At 41.1% G+C, this 19,667-nt stretch overlaps 1 protein-coding gene across 2 annotated transcripts; it reads right to left on the reverse strand.

Moving 5' to 3' along the window:
* Window positions 1-3,146: 3,146 nt before the first annotated feature.
* On the reverse strand, window positions 3,147-16,800 carry LOC140237767 (uncharacterized). 2 transcript variants are annotated; one of them, XM_072317701.1, is made up of 12 exons: window positions 16,666-16,800; window positions 15,357-15,441; window positions 14,046-14,068; window positions 13,378-13,539; window positions 12,751-12,858; window positions 11,824-11,857; window positions 9,832-10,252; window positions 8,145-8,185; window positions 7,518-7,627; window positions 6,946-7,095; window positions 6,258-6,471; window positions 3,147-5,873 (listed from the first exon to the last, which is right to left on the reverse strand). In XM_072317701.1, exons 1-12 carry the CDS (start codon window positions 16,798-16,800, stop codon window positions 3,640-3,642), a joined length of 3,717 nt encoding a protein of 1,238 aa, XP_072173802.1. In that variant the 3' UTR covers window positions 3,147-3,639. The 2 variants fall into 2 exon arrangements, with proteins under 2 accessions (XP_072173802.1, XP_072173801.1); XM_072317700.1 differs by having other exon boundaries at window positions 9,832-10,312.
* Between the last annotated feature and the right edge of the window lie 2,867 nt (window positions 16,801-19,667).

Here is a 19,667-nt window from a genome sequence, read left to right on the forward strand (position 1 = left end):
ATACGCCAAATATTTGTTCAAGGTTCGACTTTTGTGAGTTAGGCGCTAGATGTATTTGCAAAATTTAAGAGATGCATCATCAACTGTTCATAACACATTCATCATACTTCTCTCATGCAATGTTACTGTGAATTACAACCTGGAGGGTGTTTCATAAAGCTGTTCTAAAGTTAAGAACAACTTACGAGCGACTGGTCATCAGTTCTTGTGCTGAATTATTGAAATTCTGATAAGTATAGCACATCACAACTGATCACCAGTCGCTCGTAAGTTGTTCGTAACTTTAAATGAAACACCCCGTGGTATACAGTACAACTCTTTATGTAAAACTTTCATGCTGTTATTTCATCCATTTACAATGTATATCACACAATTTGTGGACAAAACCTAACCTTCAGTCTCAACACTTCATCAGACCTATACGTGTAATATATGATAGAGATACTATCTCTATCATATAGTACATGTATAGGTCTGTGATAGACACAAAGGACAATGTTTAGCAAAGACGATGATGAAACCAGCGAGTACATATCAATGGCCTTAAATTTTATTGAAATTGGGGAAGAAATAAAAGAACAGGAGAAGGCCATGCAAGTGCTCATAATTCCATACACATACATTTATACTGGAGACGAACTTTCCTTGTAAAACCAACCGTCTTCCAACACCGAGTACCACTGCGTAACTCCCATCAAATCTTGCTGGAGTTCAGCTGTAATTGTATTCATTCTTGCAAGCTAGTCACATTGTCAGTATCCCACCACATCATTCTATATAAACCATTCTACATTTAGAAGAAAGGGAATAAGTACCGGTAATATAACCTGCCTACAATGTACCATTTTGTGTGGACAATGCATACTGTGGGGAGAAGAAGGAATAGGAACAAAGGAACACAACACATTACGAACTTGGGAATTCCTAACAAGTTAGAGATAAGGAAATGACGACACTTCTTTGTACAGTACAAAAATTGTAATAATATTCTTCTTTTCGCATCAAACATACACACCAGTTGCTTTCCACGCAAAGTGAAAGTGGTTGCTGGGAGATTTTGTTAGTGTCACAAGAAATTTTATACCATATGATAGTGTAGTGTACTCCACTAATCTCTGTAAAGTATTCAAACATAAGGTGCACAATACAGTAGGAAAGAGAAATGTGTATACATGTATGTCCACATAACCGTCTCATAAGATGTACAAAATTTGGTGGTCACTAGGAAGCAAGGAAGGAATAGTGCAATTTAACTGTCTAATTCTAGAGTCTTTCTGTCTTTCTGCACAATAGAGAAGAAAAAAAATGAGGAAAATATCCGAAGTTCAAGAAGAGCTGATTTATGCGAAGTTTCTGATTTGTGCAATGTCAGCTCAGGCAAAGTCGACCGAATATTGCTTTGGGTTGATTTTAATGATTCTTGAACCCATGCGTGCATAAAAATTGTAATCGACAATACAGTACAAATTGTGTGCGGAGATTTGTGACTAATCAACAAACCTTAAATTTTTTAATCTTACACTCCTAAGTGGTCGACCTAATACATTATGTAAAGTGAAACATGACATGCATAGGTTAACTCTTTGCCTACACCAAAATAACGTATTGGTCCGACATATAAATGTAAATAACATACATGTTAATGACATCGCCTAAGTTGATGCTTATCTCCTGTGCTAATAGATCAGACTTATGCAGAATTTTGAGAGTATGTATTCAGTCATATCTCGAGATGGAAGTCTGCACTAACAAACCAAGAAGATTCCTCACAATTCCCCTATGCAGAAGACAAAGCATATTTACAAACCAATGTTAGTGCACAAAAACTTACAAAACTAGATACTATAAACACACCATCAATACTAACATCATTTTCTTGTGTATATTATATGGGCACTGAAGTGTTCAGCCAACATTCACAGCTCAACATAACAGCGACAGTAGAATCAAAGATTTGGTTGTACTCAAGATTATCTAGTACACGCTACTGGTATAAAATTTTGTCAGTGAAGTATTAGAACAGCCAAAAAGCATGTTCTACTTTACTTACAATACATGCAAAGATTGAAGGACGACCATATCTGAATATCCATCGCGGTTATGAATTTCACCATGGGATGTACTTGGCATTTAATGTTTACCTGCTATCTTACATATTTACCTGTGCTATCTAAGTGTTTCTAATTTTTTTCTTTACTCTAAACTCTTAGAAAGTTGTGTTGTGCTTTCCATGAAAGTACAATGTATAACATTTGAAGCCAATATCTGCTCTTGTAGTCTTTGCATATGAACAATATGTGTATTATCCTAGACTTTGTACATGTGCATGACGGATTTCTTTGCAGAAAACATATTCAATGAATCCGTTAATGAAACAATACAAAAGTATGTATGAACACTGAAGCCATCCTAATCGTTATGTAAAAGATACAGATAAAAAGTACAGCGCAAAAAGTTTGCAAAGCGGTATTAAGTTGCACGACTGGACGTAGTTTCTCAGGGTGTCATGCTTGATTATATTATGCAATCAAACATGCCATGTATAGTCATTCGCTGACCTGTGCAAAAAAACAAAGCAAAAAACAAAACCCCCAAAACCCCACGACATCTGTACAGTGTATTCATGACTCCAATATGAGAAATTTATGCAGACATTCGACATTTCAAGTATCACATAGTCTCAGTTCCACTATTCTGCTGTACATTACACGAATAGGGTCACTCTAGTCTTCAATTGTACTAGATACACACGTGCTCATCTGTACCAATGTTAACATAATTGACAGCCAATGTGCTGAGGTACTTGTGCTAAGTTTTGCTGAGACTGCGGCACAGGAGATAAACAACATAATTTTGCAATATTAATTCTGCTCCTGATCCCAGTGCTCATAGAAACTGACAATGACTGTATACACTGCTGATAATAGAGACAAGGTAGAAATTATCATGTAACACGTACAATAAACTGTCTCTTATGATTATTATACATGGGGGGAAAAAATCCCTTTCATGGAAAATTCATACACATTTTCAGTCAGGTAAACAACAATGTACAATGCTTCCAACTCGAAGAAATATCCTGCAGAATTTTGTCACATAAAAATTTGTGCAAATCAAACATTTTTTTTTTCTTTCCCCCCCCCCCCCCAAATCATTTTGATCAACTTCCCAGATCTATGCTATGGTGCACTGATTTTTCAGACTAATAATTCTTTGAAAGATTCAAACTCAGAAAAGAACATCACAGACTATGTTCAAGACAGTGCACAACACACGACAGAATCATAAATGAATTTGACCATCTACAAATTAAAAAAGGGAGGGAAAATAGGCTTTCATTGTGCAAAATCATCAAGTTCAAAGGCATAAAAAAAGATGTTTCACAATGCACATGCATTATGCACAGTATCTAATTCTTAGACTACTTTGCAAGTTGTCATAAAGTAGTTACAGTTTACAAGACCAAAACGAATCATACTCTGGCAGTAAATTCTGTCTGTTGATTAGTTTAATGCATCATAACACAGTGAAAGAGAGATACACACAAGCTTATTCAGTAAAGGAGTACTCAAGGTCTACGAAGAATACACTGAAGTAGGTGATTGTATACAGAAATAATAAAGGGGGAAAAAGATGACCTTAGAACCTGCGCATTCCTTGTACATTCTGGAAAGAGTCGAAGCGATTGTCACTCGCTATATTACGACTATCCATTCCAAAGTTAGACCCACCAGTGGTCCTACCCCCATTGATGCTGTTGATCAAGCTACCCAGAGCAGTGGTGTCGAAGCCAGGGCCAAAGGCAGAAGAGCCAGCACTGCTCAGCATGTTACTCACCCCCTGGGAGGTCTGCCCCATGTTTGATGCTAGAGAAGATGACATGCCACCAAGGGACACGCCCCCAGCCCACCTATCCTGCTGTGCAGTCACTGACGAGTCCATCCGACTGCTGTTCCACTTGTTGTCTGACCGGGTGTTGCTGGCCATCATCCCAGAGCTCATGTCATTACTGGAGCTGTGCCTCTGCATGGTGTCCCGCATCATGGACCTGTCGGAGAAGCCGCCCATGGAGCGGTTGTCCGTGTTGGAGCTCCATCCAGAGCTGTCTTGGCTTAGGTCCTGTGGGTAGTTCTGCATCCTGCTGCTGCTGTTGCGACTGAAGTTTGAGGAGTGGTCGACGATCTCCCTGGCTGGAGGGCGCTCGTGGTGGTGGTCTATGGTTCTCAGCTCCACTCTGCGGTCACTGGATGGCTGGGAGGTCTGTTGACTCTGCTTCCAGGAGTCGTGGCTACCCGTCACTCGCCTGGTGTCTGAGGTGGACATGTTGCTGTGATGGTCTTGCTTCCAGGACTCTCTTGTCTGCTGAGGTCTGTTCCTCGATGGTGGGGATCGACGGGAAAAGTGGGTGTCTCCTCCAGCATCGTAACGACCTCTTTCTTGATTGAAGCCACTTCTGTCCCTCTCCACTTCTCTCCCTCTGGAGTTCTCCTGCTGAGGGCGTTCCCTGTCTGTTCGTGGTCTTCTGGCTTGGTATCCACCTTCACTCTGCTGGGAATTGAACTGATGACTCTCTGTGCGGGTGTTTCGGGAATCATACCTCTCTGACCGACCTGTCACGTTTCGAGTGGTGGCAATGACACGCCGTTCATCCTTCTCTCCACCAAAGCGTCCAGCTTGATGTTGTTCTCTCCTGTTTGGTTCTTCTCGCTTTGGTGCATCTTCTCGCCGATGGACATCAGGCCGCTGATGAGTTGTGGCACTGTTTCGCTGCTCTCTGACTTCTCTCCTCTGGTAGGAGTCATCCCTCCTTCCATCTGAGTGCCGGCGTGGTGGCTCACTCCTATGAGTAACTTCATCTCTGCGAGGGGGGTCTTCTCTCCGTTGAGGCTCACGGCGAGGCACATCTTTTCTTGGATCATCTCGCCTTGAATCGTCTCGCCTTGAATCGTCTCGCCTTGAATCATCTCGCCTTGAATCATCTCGTCTTGAATCATCTCGTCTTCCTTCATCCCTCCTGGCATCACCTCTCCGGGTGTCTTCTCTCCTGGAGTCATCCCTCCTCACAGGTTCTTTTCGAGTATCATCCCTTCTCGGGCCCCCTCTGTCGTCTCGGTGATTTCTCTGATCATCACGGAACCTTCCTGCCCCAAAACGGCCAGCTGGCTCATCCCGACGGTCTCCTCCACGGTGGTCCCGACGGTCAAACCTCCTCTCAGCTCCTCCCATGTCTGGGCCCCGCTGGTTATTCATCAGGCCCCCTGCCATCTCCATCGGCGGTCCAATGACAACTGATGGTGCAAGCAGCCCACTCTCCATCGCCATCCTCCTCTTCTGCTCACCCATGTAAGGATCAATGTCGTGCATCGGCAGGCTTCTGGCATCCAAGGAACGCTTGAGGGCAGACCGATGCTCTTGCTCCATGCGGAGCTGCATGTTGAGTGCCCGCTCCCTCTCCAGCCTCTCATGTTCTCTCTGCCTCTCTTGCTGGAGACGCATTCGCTCTCGCTCCAGACGCTCCCTCTCTATTCTCTCTTGTTCAAGTTGCATGCGCTGTATCTTCAGTTGCTCCCGCTCTCTCCGGATTTTCAACTCCTCCTCCCGCGTGCGCCGTCTCAGCAAGTCTCGCTGTCGCCTGAACTGTTCCGACCTTTCTCTCTCCCTGCGTCGCTCGGTTTCTCTCATTTCTCTCTCTCGGTTCTTGTATCTCTCCTTGTCACGTTGCTCTTTGATCTTGTCCAGTGACAAGATGTCTTCCGTCTCTTTCTTTTCCTTCTCAGACTTCTCCTTGCTGGTGCTGCGTTCCTGTGATCTCTCTTCTGAGCCTGGCTCCTTCTTGACGGCAGGCTTCTCGTCTAGCTTATCTGGGGACTTACCTGTTGCATGAGAACATGGTAAAAAGATGACAACATACAATTAGGATTTCCTTAAATATTGATGATTACTGTCACAAGGGGGGGGGGGGGCATCACCTGCAGCACTATGCAAGAAAAGACTAGCTTCAAATATATCAGTGGAATCACTTCTCATGAGAACCATTTATTTTCTAGCCATCTGTACTATAAAAGCTGAATTCCCAGAGGTACATAGATACAACATGTATTGTTTGTGTAAAATTACAATTTTTTTTTTTTTTTGAACCATATAAATGGAAGTGTTGATATAGCAAAGAATACACCCCAATGCTATCACAATAGACAACAATGTGTTCAAAACAGTGAGAAATAATGAGGGAAAACCAATTAAAAGAGAACACTCACCTGGGGAGGTGGAATCTGGTTCCTTATCACTCTTGGCCTCCGGGCTGACGGCTTCCATCTCCAGCTCAATCTTGGCCTCTGTCTTCACAGCCTTCTCTGCATCAGCAGCACTGGTCTTGGCCTCCTCCTTGGCTTCCTTCTCCTTCTCTGCAGCCAGGAGGGATGGCGGGATGAGGGGTGGCTTCCTCCCACCGGGCACCGGGTCATTGCCGGCCTGACAACAGAGGTCAAAGGGTGACACTGATTAATGTAATGCATAATTAACCGCACACCAATGGGACACACACACACACCTACACACACTCTCACACACATTACATGTACAAAGACACAAGTAACATGACTCATCAGCAGACATGTAGTAAAGAGAACTACAACTGATCATTTTTTTTTTTTCTGGATAGTTTGTCTCTAGACCTTACACATAGCAGTTAGCATCTCAACAATAGCCTTGAAAATATGTGCTATTAATGGTGAACTCAAGAATATGAAATGTGCTGTTTGACTGCCCTCTTCTGTGGATAGGTAATTTTCAGGGAAACATGTATTTGATGTATGAATTACACACTGACATACTCCAATATGTAGTCTCCAACCACTAGGGACAGAAAGTCAGTAAGTAGATGTGTAAAAATGTAAACATGACAAGAGCAGCTAAGACTACACGACAGTTGTGTCTAGTCCTCACCCATTCAACATGAATGATCCTTCCGTGCAGCTCCGTGCGGTGGAGGTGGTTCATGGCCCGCTGTGCCTCTGAGCTAGCAGACATCATGACGAAGCCGTAGCACAGCGTGCCGGGGCTGCGAGCATTGGTGACCACCTTGGCTCCAGCAACCTGAAGTAGAGAGAGGATTTCTGGTGACTCCTTTTATAGCAAAACCTTCAAGACTGGCACTTCATTTATGTTATATCGAAATTTTGTTTTAACTGAAGAAATAAAATATACATGTACGCAAAATAATTGGGGGACCTGAAATTTTTCTTCATTATAAACGTGTTTGTTTTAACAGAAATAGCAACATACCAATCATGTTTTGTTTGTGCTATATGCAATATGGAAGCCTGAACTCCCTCAAAATACACATTGTCCAATCACGCCAGTAATCATACCATCAATGCATTATGCCCACAGCATAAAAACTGAAAATACAAGCAATAGTGTGCAAACTATTTAGAACAGTGGTCCCAGCTAGATACATTTATGGTTATCAATTGAGTACATCATACACATCATCTTTTCCCATCTAGTCACCTCACCTTTCCATACTTGCTGAAAGCAACCTTCAAGTCAGCAGCCCGCGTGGTCTTGGAGAGGTTGCATACCCACAGATTACGGCCACCACTCCTGCCAGAACCTGGGCGTCGATCTGCAAGGAGAAAGGGGGCACAGGGTTGTCAAACATGTAGTTATCACATTTCATGCTGCCATATCATTTAACAGTAAGAGACTGGTATATCAATTCAGAATTTGCTACATTGCACATGCAGGCAGTACAGGTATAGTATCCATTTTTCTGCCATTGTTCTGTTTCAAAGACAACTTCTCAGTGTAATGCCAGTCAGATAATGACACTCTCGGAGTAATACAAAATACTTCTGAATGTACCTGGGTAGGGAAGTATAACTTGGTTACTTGACAGGACTATTCAAAACTTAGTCAGTCTTTGAGATTTGACTTATTTCAGTTGGACAAACTAAAATGATGTTTCCTCTATGAGAGAGAGAGAGAAAGAGTACATCAGGTCAACATCACAACTAGAGGCAAATTCACCGATCGCTTCATCACACATGGTAATTGCCTTATTCCGAATGCTTGGGAATGGAGTGAGATTATGCTCAATTTCCAAAACTCCAACCCTCATCCCAAAATCAACCCAGACCTACCTTTCTCAGAAGCAGGCTTGCCAGAGCCAGTCCCAGTAGAGCTGGTAAGAGGGAAGCAGAGGGGGAGAAGTGTGAGAACCCAGCCTCACAGCAGAGCAGAGACAGCATGCCATTCATTGCCTGGCAAGCTGCTCTGTCTGCAGCAGTGGTTTACAGTGCACTTTATCTTCATCTATCACACACACACATATGCATAAACACAAACACAGACACAGACACATGCACAGACAGACACACACACACATACAACTCTCTGTCCACTTGCTCACGTTTCATTTCAACAGCTATGTACACTCAGCACAAACACTTGGCAGTCAGTGTGAATGCACAGATCAATGCACTAATACACATACACCAACACAATAAAACACTTAAAAATCAAACTCACAGCTAACATCTCTCTACATTGCTCTGTAAAAAAAAAAAAAAAAGAAAGAAGATACATCACAAAATGGAATTCACGCAACTACACTTACAAGCATCTTTTTTTTTTTTGAAGGTTTCGTTTTGAGTTACCTCATATAATCTTACTTCAATGAAAATGCTACGATACCTGGCTGTTGTAATTCAATCGTTTTCCTTTCATGCAGCATCATCTTCACAAATATGAATGGAAATGTTAGAAATTCTGTGAGCAAATAATACTGAACAATGGTTTTCCCATCTTCTAGCTGCTTTTAATACATATTTTCACTTTTTTTTTCAACAGAGAAAACATACATATTGAGCATTGCAGGCTCCTCGTCTTCCGATTTCTGCCAGAACTCTGTACACATCATACGTTCATGCAAAATACACCTGAATCCTGTTGCTATTATCTGTTTCGAACAAGTAAGGTGTCCCCCTCCCCATCTTTCTAAAAAAAAAAAAGTGGTAGAGTTGCAAATAACAATACTACTGATAATTTTTCACCACGTACGCGTAACATCATTTTGCTGGTACCCCTTACTTCACATCTAATACAGGAGGTGAATTACTGGTACATTCTCTCATTGACCTATGTGATCTTGGCGACATGGAAAGTGTTTGTGTAATATGTGATCTCTTTGTGTATTTGCATTTTGCTTTGTTTTTGTATCTTTTTTTTTTGGGGGGGGGGGGCTGGGCATCAACAAGGCGTACTTTCTTCACTTTGTCAGTGGATTCTATGAGAAGAGTGAGATTTACATGCACAGACACGACTCGAAGTATTACATATTGTACAAGCTGTCCGTGTAATGGCAAGTAAGACCACAGTGTTCTCTGCATCGTAATGATAGTGCAGCATGTGTCATGACTGTCACTCTAGTATTATTCCTGGGCCACGCTGGATCTTGTGTGTGTACATTTCATACAAGCCAGGCACTTGTCCCACGAGACCCACTTATATACCTGAAGAGGCTTTGGACACTTTTGCATTGGGCTAGCAGTTAGCTGGTTTTAAGAACCTCCGTATGATCTTTTGACAGGCTAAGTCGTGAAGTTGTCGGCAAAGTCTTCGGCTCAGTTATTACCAACTACGTGTCACAGTGCCCATGGCTCTTTCGATGATGCCAGGAAAAAAAAAAGAGGCAGCTTTCTTTGCTGTCATCATGTGAAAGGAAACATGCAAGGTCTCTTGCCTGCCACGCCTTTTTTTTTTTTCATATTGTAAAAACCTGGAACTATCACTTATAAGAAAAAAAAAAGTGATGTGATGGTAACAAACCTTCTCCTCTGGGTGTCACTGCCAGTTGTAGGGGTTTCACTTTTCACCCCCGCTGATTCTTTGTCTGCCTCTTTGTCAGCATTCTTGTCTCCTTCTGTTTTTGTTACTGGCTCTCCGCCCTTCTCCCCGTCCCCGGTCTTCTCCTGGGTCTCAAACTCCCACTTCTCTTTGCCCTGGCTCGCTTCCTTGGGGGCCTTCTCCGATTTGGCGTCATTGCTGGGCTCTTCGGCGGGTGCCTTGTCCTCCGGTTTGGTCAGGTCGGCGTCCAACTCCAGCAGCGAGGGCTCGTCCACGTGGACAATCAGGGACTCATTATCGACTTCTTGCTTCACGGACGCGGGCGCTGTCGATTCCGTCTTCGCCTTGTTGTCATGGCGCTCGCCGGCACCGCCCTGCTCTGTCGCCGAGCTATCGGTCACTGCTGTGGTTTCAAATTGATCTCCGTGAGTGGGGGTAGCCAGAGGAACCAAAATGCTTTTTGCTGAAATTTGGTCACACGGAACACATTTTACTGAATGCCATGGGAAGTGATTGAAAACAAAAGAGCATTAGGAACACCGGTCATGAAACATGTGCAGCAGGTCGGGGGCCAGCCAGCCTCTGGTCCAGCTCTCCTTGCTCATCACACCAGAATCATACTTACCTCGACGCCTCGGAGAGAGAACATCTCAGAAAGGAAATAAAACGTACAGCCAGACATGATGCACTAGTACTTGCAAATTTAATTTTTTTTTTCCCCCAAAACATACAAGACATTACTAAAAGTAGAGCAGAGGTTTCTGTGGCTTTGCTTAACTCGAAGAGAAGGCAGTCGCTGGGTTGGTTCTTCAGGAAGAAACCTGAGCCAGAAGCTTCAATCCATGCACTCAATCTGAGGAACACAGGCTGAACTGGCTACCTGGCATTTTGTATTAGAAGATAATGGATTCTGGCACATAGCCTGTCTTCACAACAGAGTGTTCCTCTTCACGCGTGTTCCCCTGGATTATTTGTGCAGTAGCTGTTTGAAGTCTGAGCATCACTTTGTAACAAAACACGATAAAATATGTGTTACAGTTACTTTGGTGAGTACATCACTGCCTCTGAATCTTCCAAGTGAAAGCTACTCCATTTCCAACAGCATTCTGCTGCAGGCAGCTGCTGAAGATGTCGAGGACACGCACTGCCCGTCTGACCAGTCATGAGAACCTCCATCCAGTTTTACAGGAAACCAAAGAGTAGTGTGACGATTTCTGCAAGTAACCAGACAGCTCTCCACTGCACGATGCCCACTGCAATCGGTCTTATGCTGCGATACACATGAAGTCGAAAGACGTGGTGTGTGATTCACATCAGGTTACGCTGTGGACAGTGCGAATTCAGCCAACGTTGATTCTTCCCGACGTCCTCCAGAATGTCGTTCAGAAATGTCAGTGTTCTTTTTCATATATACAAACACAAATGCATACATGTATGTATACACTGGAGTATCTTCCCCCCTTAATTCCCTGCTTTTAATCTGTTCTACTGTTCAGCTGAATTTCGAGTATCTGTCACATATGTCCTTTCTGCCCGTCCTGGAGTCATGCCAAGTCCAGTTCAAATTGCTCGGCCCATACGCCAAACAGCTCATGCGAGATTTATCGCAAAGCTGAATCAGCTCCAATACGCCAGACAGGTTGACTGATGCCACATCTCGAGAACAGCACCTTGCGCACGTTAGCCGCACTGGTGTGGAGAAGGCAATCTCCAATCACTCCAGCATGTACCTCTTTCACCAAAGTCCTGTTTAACGATGCACCTGTAGACACTGACTCCTGATGATGTGTAATTCATTTCAGTCACTTTATTCAATCCTCTAAAGATGTTTTTAAAAAAAGCCACAGAAACATGCCCTCTTTCGACACAGCAAAGTTTGCATTTAACTATTATTCAGAAATTTATTGTCACATGAAATCCTGTCCCTCCACCAACTATACCCCCTTTTTTTCCAACTAGACTTAAAATCCTTACCTCCTGTTTCCTCACACTGATCACCAATGGCTTCCTACAAGGAAAACAAAATTACAATCACAATAGTTAAACCAGCAGACCTGTACACTGCACAATACAGTGTTGAAATTGTCTGTTTTATCAAGATTACCACTTCATTTTTTATCCCATTCTGGTCCAAATTAAAGTCTCATGGACAACTTCCAAGTTACAGTGAAACTGTTCAATCCTTACTTGGTCATGCAAAATCAATTTCTGAGCTAGGCTACTTTTGTCATCTCCCCAAATTTTCATGATACCACAGACCTTCAATGTTTTGCTGCCAGTATAAATGCACTGACAGAAATCTACATGAAATTACGATCGTTCAGAATTTTATTCGACCAATTCACACGGGCATGTTTTCCCCAATAGCTAAGGTGACTCCCCAGTTGCATTTGAAACAATGATATTTACAGAAAAAAAAAAAAATGTCATAAGCATCTAATAAATTAACTACTGCATCAATCCCAAGTTAATTGTGATTAAACCATGAATTCTGACCAGTGACATATAGCAGATTTTGCCAAATTATTCAATTATGTCTTGCATCAGTCATTCATCACACGTGATGAAAACACACATTTAACTGTTTACAATGATGAAATTACATCACATTGTATTTTCTTGTTTTTTTGCCTATGATTATGATTGTTCTGGAATTAGAGTGGACTCCCGTTATAACGAAGTCCTCGTGACCAGCAGTTTTCTTTTGTTATATCAAAATTTCATTATAATCGAATCAATAAACAATAAAAAAGCAATTTTGCGACCTGGATTCTTATTTTGTTATAACTGGAGTTTCATTATAGCCGTGTTCATTATAAAAGGAGTGCACTGTAGTGCAAGTATGTATGTACCAAGTCTGAGGACAGATGATTTCTGTCAAATTACCGCCATGTGACTTACATCTTCCGTGAGAAGCTGGTCATCCTCTGCTGTGATGTTGATGGCATCATCATCAGGTGGCATATCCTCATCAAGGGTAGACTCCTGCTGCATCTTACCCATGACATCCTACAAGAACGTGCAATACAGTTTGAAATTACTATCCCGTTTGTTTGAATATCCCATCAATATCACTTTTCAGCTTTTATTTGCCATGTGCATTCTCTTTCTCATTCGTTTACAGCACCAGTAGTGTGGGACACTATACAAAATGAAGACAAAAAAAAAAAATATCTATGCTATAATCATTCTAAATGCAACAAAATTATGTGACAGAAGACATCACACGAACTCTTTGCAAGTATAGTTTAGATGTCATTAAAAAACAACCCCCAGTTTTACTTATTCAATATTCACTATATGTCCTGGGGCAATGGGACATACATTTTGTGAGTAAATAACTATCACACCAGTTTCACATTCCTATGTTTGAGTAGTGTGTGCTTTTACACATATTATTATTCACATTCATTATGTCTTGGTTGTGGTTGTCCGAACATCCAAAAATACTTAAGAATTTAACATTTTCTGAGATTGTTTTCATTTTGTCGTCATGTAAAGTTACACACAGATTAGCGAAGCACCCACCTCGTCAGTCATCTGGTCTTCTACCGTGATGCCATCCAGAGCGAGGTCTTCTTCCTGTGACAGGCCGTCGATGGATTGGTCTCCAGTGGAGTCCACCTGCAGGAATTCACCATCCATCAGCTCCTCTGGCTCCATTTCTTCCATCTGCTCCTCATGTTCCCCCTGTACAAGGTCCCGGGCAGTTATGTTAAGAAACGTTAACAGGACTTTGCAAAAAAGGCAAAGCATTATGAAGAATGCAGGCTGCTTCTACTCTTGCTGGTAAATTGATCACTCACAAGTGTAGCTTGTATGTTTCCATTTTACCCAGTAAAGTGGGTGACACTGCCCTTGCAGTTGCAGTATACAAAACTGATTGCATTTTTGCTCTAGGGTACGTCAATGTTACATTGTAGAGTCAATGAGCAATCAAGTCAAAATAAAACTAATCCTCTTTTGACAATACCTGATATCAGGTGTGTTATGACAGAGTACTCTGCAGTTCCTACAAGTAATGTACATTGATAATAATTTGAAGACTGATTTCCTCACTCTCTCACACACACACACACACAAATATAGGGTTCCTCCTGCATAATGTTTCAGTGAATGTCTGTCTACTCAAAAGCAATGCAAACACAAAGAAACTGAAATAAATGCATTTCTCGTAACATACTTGGGACACTTACATCTGGCTTTCCAACTGCCCTCCCTGAAAATGAGAAGAGAAATCACACACAGGTTTAATGGAAAAGAAAGAGAATTATGGAAAAGAAAGACAATTTTTCATAGTATTTTTGCAGCATTAAATTATCAATTTCGATTTTAAAGCATTTGGAATATGGAGCACATTTTCAAGTTTTGTCACATTTTTTTTTTTTTTATGATATGGTAAAAGTTTTATCTCCAATTTCAAAGGATGATTTTTTACTTTGAAATATATGAAAAGCACTAACATAATGTTCAAACTCTGTTTCAGTCTAAATCACAGGTAAGTGTGCCCCTAGACCAGAGCAAGACCCTTACCCATCTCTCTATACAGCAATTTGGGTACTTGTACAATGTATTTGAACTTTAAAATTTAAGCTATCCAAAACATGTCTTAAACAGGTCATTTGTCACTGTTGGAGCAGAAAAAGATCTGTTAGGCCCAATGAAGGCAAAAACAAGTGTTATCACATGAAAAGAAATATAATGCATACTAAGTAGTAGCGTAAGTTCTATTCTTTGCTAATCCTTGAGTTTCCTCATCTTACATTTCTACAGTCTTCCTTGAATAGTAAACAACATATGCTACATAATAATAAATACATTCTTCTCTAGCCATCATCATGTCAAATAGTATCTGATGTTAAAGGGAACGCAAACCCAAGGAGCAATGTGGATTGGATGAAAGCAGCAACATTAGTAGAACACATCAGTGAAAGTTTGAGGAAAATCGGACAATCAATGCAAAAGTTATGAATTTTTAAAATTTTGATGTTGGAACCGCTGGATGAGGAGACTACTAGAGGTTGTGACATATGAGTGGACAACAATATAAAGAAAATATAAAGAAAATTCTATAAAAATTCACTTTTCTAGCATTATGAAAGAGCACTTGACTAGCCGCTTTCAGAAACCAGGGGGAATAATTGCTCTCCAGCACATATGTCAGTATCAAGTTGATGAAATTTGTAATTTTCATTAAAAATGAATATTTGTGGAATTCTCTTTATATTTTCTTTATGTTGTTGTCCACTCATATGTCATAACCTCTAGTAGTCTCCTCATCCAGTGGTTCCAACAAGAAAAACTTCAAAAATTCATAACTTTTGCATCGATTGTCCGATTTTCCTCAAACTTTCACTGATGTGTTCTGCTGATGTTGCTGCTTTCACGCAATCCATATTGTTGTTTGGGTTTGCATTCCCTTTAATGTTTGCCTGCCCCTTGACTCGGGGAGAAACTGAAGTAGAAGCGATTACAGTGAAGCATTTAAAAAAATAAAAAATACTTACTTGGTGTTGCTTTTCTGGACCCCCCTTTGGCACCACTTCCATCAATAATGATTTCATTGGGGTCAGCGCCTTCACTTATTAAGGCCTGAGAAGGAATGAATGAAAGCAGCAGGCACAATAAACACAAATTCTCAAATCTCGTTTTGTCAGGCAAAGGAAGCTGTGACCAAATGACCTCTTCTTTTTTTTTAATTAACAATGTCATGTCATGTCTACTCTTGTTTATGTGACTTGTCTGAAGAAGGTAGCAGCAATACATTCACTGAGTTATGGCAAGGCCATGGATTAACAAATATTTATTTTTCAAGCTATTGTTCTTATACATTGATGTTCAGTTATGTAAAAGTATTGGTATTGTGAAGATAAATAGACACAAATATTCAAATGTGAATGACACCCATCTGGCTCTGAAAGACACGACAGAGCAAGAACAACTGACTAGGTACAGAATTCTCAAACACAATTTTGCGAATTTTTATGTTGCTTTTTCCTAATCACTGATAGCATTGAAAGTACTTCACATGAGAAATTAGGGCTTTTTACTTTTGAGTTGAGAAGGCTACTGATCCTACTGTGCAGTATGGCTTTTGACAATCTGTGTCTGTGTGTGGCCATACAATATGTGGGCAACTGTCACACTGTAGTCTGTACCACGCAGTAAATGTGATACAGGCACAATTCAACTGTAGACTGTGCATATAAATTAGTGTGTTAATCGGGTAAAGTAACGCTACACACTAAATCGGGTAAGAAATGCTCTGCCCAACACTGCACTACTAACCCGATCGATAAGGCGGAGCTCGCAGCTAGCGGAGACTGCTGCGAGATTTCTACATCCCGAGCCACAATAGCGGCCATGTGGCATCGCGCATGCATCGTCGATCGCGGTCTTCACAATGACGGCGCTAGCCTAGGCTAATGTTGTAGTTCCTACTCTTCATAAATCATACTTCATGCCGCAACAACCCCCTTAATCCGGATTCCCAGCCCTATAAATCCTGAGAGGAGGGCTTAGGAGTATAGCGCGTGGCTAGGGAGAATGAAACTGCATGAGAGCGTCATGATGAAATAAAATTTATATAATTTACTGAGTCAGAAACACGCCACACTCTCCAGTCTTCGCCTTCTCAATCTAGCTTCTAACATGTTGTTAGTCTGCTTCTACAATACAGTGTAGGCTCGCCCGCGACTACGTACACGTACCGGTGTACACGAGCGTTCTGACAAACAACTAACAACTCCGTCACTGCTTTCGACGATTAAAAGTCATATAAAGCTAACAAATTGAGGAGTAAGCAAAACAGCTTACCTTCTGTAATCTCTCCACTAACACAGCTTTCACTCCAGACTTGTCCAAGCTTCTCTTTTCAAGCTCAAGTCGGAGATCAACAACTCGCAATTCTGTGATTTTCCGTCGCACAGTGCCGTCCTCTAATGTCGCCATGATGGTTTATGCAAATAACTAACCACGTGACGATCAGGACAAGAAATGCGCGATACAGTAGCTCGCTCATCCTGCATCGACTTGCTCAGCGGACAAACAAGCTCGCGGAAACCGGTACAAAGTCCAATATCAATATTTCTGCAAAGTTTTCCACCTCCACACTCGTATTTATACCTGTATGTTTTTTGCCTTAGTCTGTATCCCTTTTGTTTTCGCTCCATCCATTCCATTAGGTTCTCCGTAGATATTGACACAAAAAAGAAAGCAAGAAAAATATCAACTCACTACTAGTATAATTAAAAACGTGTAGGCCCCTATTATCCTGTATCACACACTTGACCTTGTCAGAAATGAAATATATATAATTATATATTCCCTCTTTATCCACGAATGACCTGATATGTAAAAGAGAATCTAATTTACAACAAACGAACAAACAAACAAACACACATACATACACAGACAGGTACTATAAATATTTTATGCAGACAGACGGACACACGCAGACATAGCACACCACGCATCACTCACTCACAGGAACAGAAACCTACGAACTCGCTCAAAAGAAACCAAGGAGTTAAATGATCTTTATTGATTTATACATTAAAAAAAGTGTGTCATATAGCATACTATACATGAATTGATGATATATAGCCTATCATTTCGCAGCCAGTATAATTAGCGGCTGAATTGCAGGTGTTGGGCACCATACATTGATAGATTAATAGACCTACAACTAAAACATACGGCGAAATAAAAGTAGAAAAAAGTAATACAAAAATAACAAATAACAAAGAGAGTTTACCTTGCACTTGCGGAACCCACCTGTGAGTGAGATCACAAAACTCATCGACGCGTAATAATTCACCCCCTTTATCTTGTCCGATGTTTCGAAAAATGTACATCCATGATTGTTACAAGTCCATGCGTCTTTTTTTTTAAAACAAGAGCAAATCTTTTATAAACATTTTTAGGGTTTTGTTATCTCTGATCTTTTTGAGAGTCACAATCGCTTGCAACTGTTGGATTTGTTAATGTTTGGAGAGTATTAATTACTAAAACAACAACAATCAATCAGGCTAATGAAAATTATGGAACAACGGAAATGATAATGATGATAATGACAACAAACGATAAGTAACAATAATTACAATGATTATCATCACTTATAACTATCGTTATCATCAACATTATCAGTATTAATACTGATATTATTACCTCCGCAAAGGAAGAAGGTTATGTTTTCATTGGCGTTTGTAATTAATTTGTTTGTCTATTTGTTTGTTTGCAAAATAACTATATAAGTTGTGAACGGATTTGAATGAAACTTGTAGGAAAAGTTGATAATGACACAAGGAACAGATGATTAATTTTGGTAGTGATAAGGGGATTTCTATGGATTTTTGAAGGATTTTTTTTCTTTTGCCAGATGTGGTCAATGAACTTGGGAGTTCAAGCTGGGCGTAGCTGGAAGCTGATGACGTAAACAAAGGGTTTCTAGACGAGGTGAGAGGCGAGTCTCACCTCCCCGCAATGACTGTGTTAAGTTATTTGCAACTCTTCTTCTTCTTCTTCTTCTCAATGTCTGCCTCCTTCCATAGGCTGTGTGAGATTCTAGCTAGCAGACTGTGTTATTTACATTATAATACAGTTTATTTACAGATATTTACAAGCACACAACAAAAACCTCTGTTTCATTGAATTAATAATGAGATCAGTGGCGAATCCAGTCGCGCCCCCTCTTTATTTTTCGTTAAAACAAAAGAAATAAAAAGAAAAATGTGGGGGGGGGGGGGCGTGCATCCCTTTTTAGTTTTGTAAAGGCGCCTCCTCTTTACGGAATTCCTGGATCCCCCCCCCCCCCCCCCCTGGTGATGTATGTCTTTACATTGGACCGGCTCTGATACCCAGAGTATGGGTTGTTGAGTAAAATAAACTTTCAAACTTTCAAACAGAATTACTGTACAAAGCAGTACGCAATGTCAGAAAATTGCTTTGTGACATCATTTCGAACAAAAAGTACACTACATGTACTTGTATTAACTTGGAATTTAATGACGTCATAAACAGTGACGTCATTTTCCAAATAGTATATCATGGAATGTCAAACAGGCTACATTCTGGAATAGTTGAAAATACACATAAACACTGAAGCTCTTTCAACCAATCACTTGAGGATCAATTTTTAGGTTAAAATAGTATACAAATATACTTCGCCTATTAGAGGGTTTCTGGTTAAAACTATGGGCAGAGGTGAATCCAAAGGAATTATTCACTGAGGGGCGCAGCCCTGAAAGTGGATAATTCTTTTGGAGACACCGATGCCTATAGTTTTAAACATAAACTCGAAATTAGGCAAAGTATATTTGTTTATATTTTGGATCACAAATCTAAACAAAAGAAGGGGAAAAAAGGGAAAAAATGCGAAGCGAGAAGTCGTGTCGTAGTGGTGGATGCGATGTTGTGAATTCAAGGGACTCTCGTAAGCAGCGCACGATGTCAGGCTGCTTTGTGATTGTTTAGTTCAAAAATGTTACATTTCACCAGCACTGGCGCAGCGGGGGGGGGGGGGGGGGGGGGGCGATGGGGGCGGTCGCTCCCTCCAGTGGCGTATCTAGGAAAACGGCGCCCGGGGCAAGCACGAAAATTGCGCCCCTAATTTCTGAAAAAGTGTTCAACCCCAACACCATCCCGGTAGGGACTTTAAAGAAAGTCCACATGATGCTTTTTCAAACACTTAAAAGGGATCTTTTGAGGGTGATTTAAATGTAATGAATTTTGATAGATTTTGGCGAGCGAGCGCAGCGAGCGAGCCGATTTGTTTTTTTTTTCAGCTTACAAAACATGGAATTCTTGTCATTTTTTGC

Source organism: Diadema setosum, chromosome 14 (assembly GCF_964275005.1).
Source record: "Diadema setosum chromosome 14, eeDiaSeto1, whole genome shotgun sequence".
NCBI lineage: Eukaryota > Metazoa > Echinodermata > Echinoidea > Diadematoida > Diadematidae > Diadema > Diadema setosum.

What these genes read in the sequence shown, in the direction of transcription:
- LOC140237767 (XM_072317700.1), bottom strand. Translation starts at nt 16,800, where the DNA reads ATGGCGACATTAGAGGACGGCACTGTGCGACGGAAAATCACAGAATTG. An exon ending in TCAGTGTGAGGAAACAGGAG is followed by an intron (nt 10,313 to 11,823) that starts GTAAGGATTTTA and finishes ACCAAATTTCAG; the next exon opens with CAAAAAGCATTTTGGTTCCT. An exon ending in AGTGACACCCAGAGGAGAAG is followed by an intron (nt 8,186 to 9,831) that starts GTTTGTTACCAT and finishes CCCTCTTACCAG; the next exon opens with CTCTACTGGGACTGGCTCTG.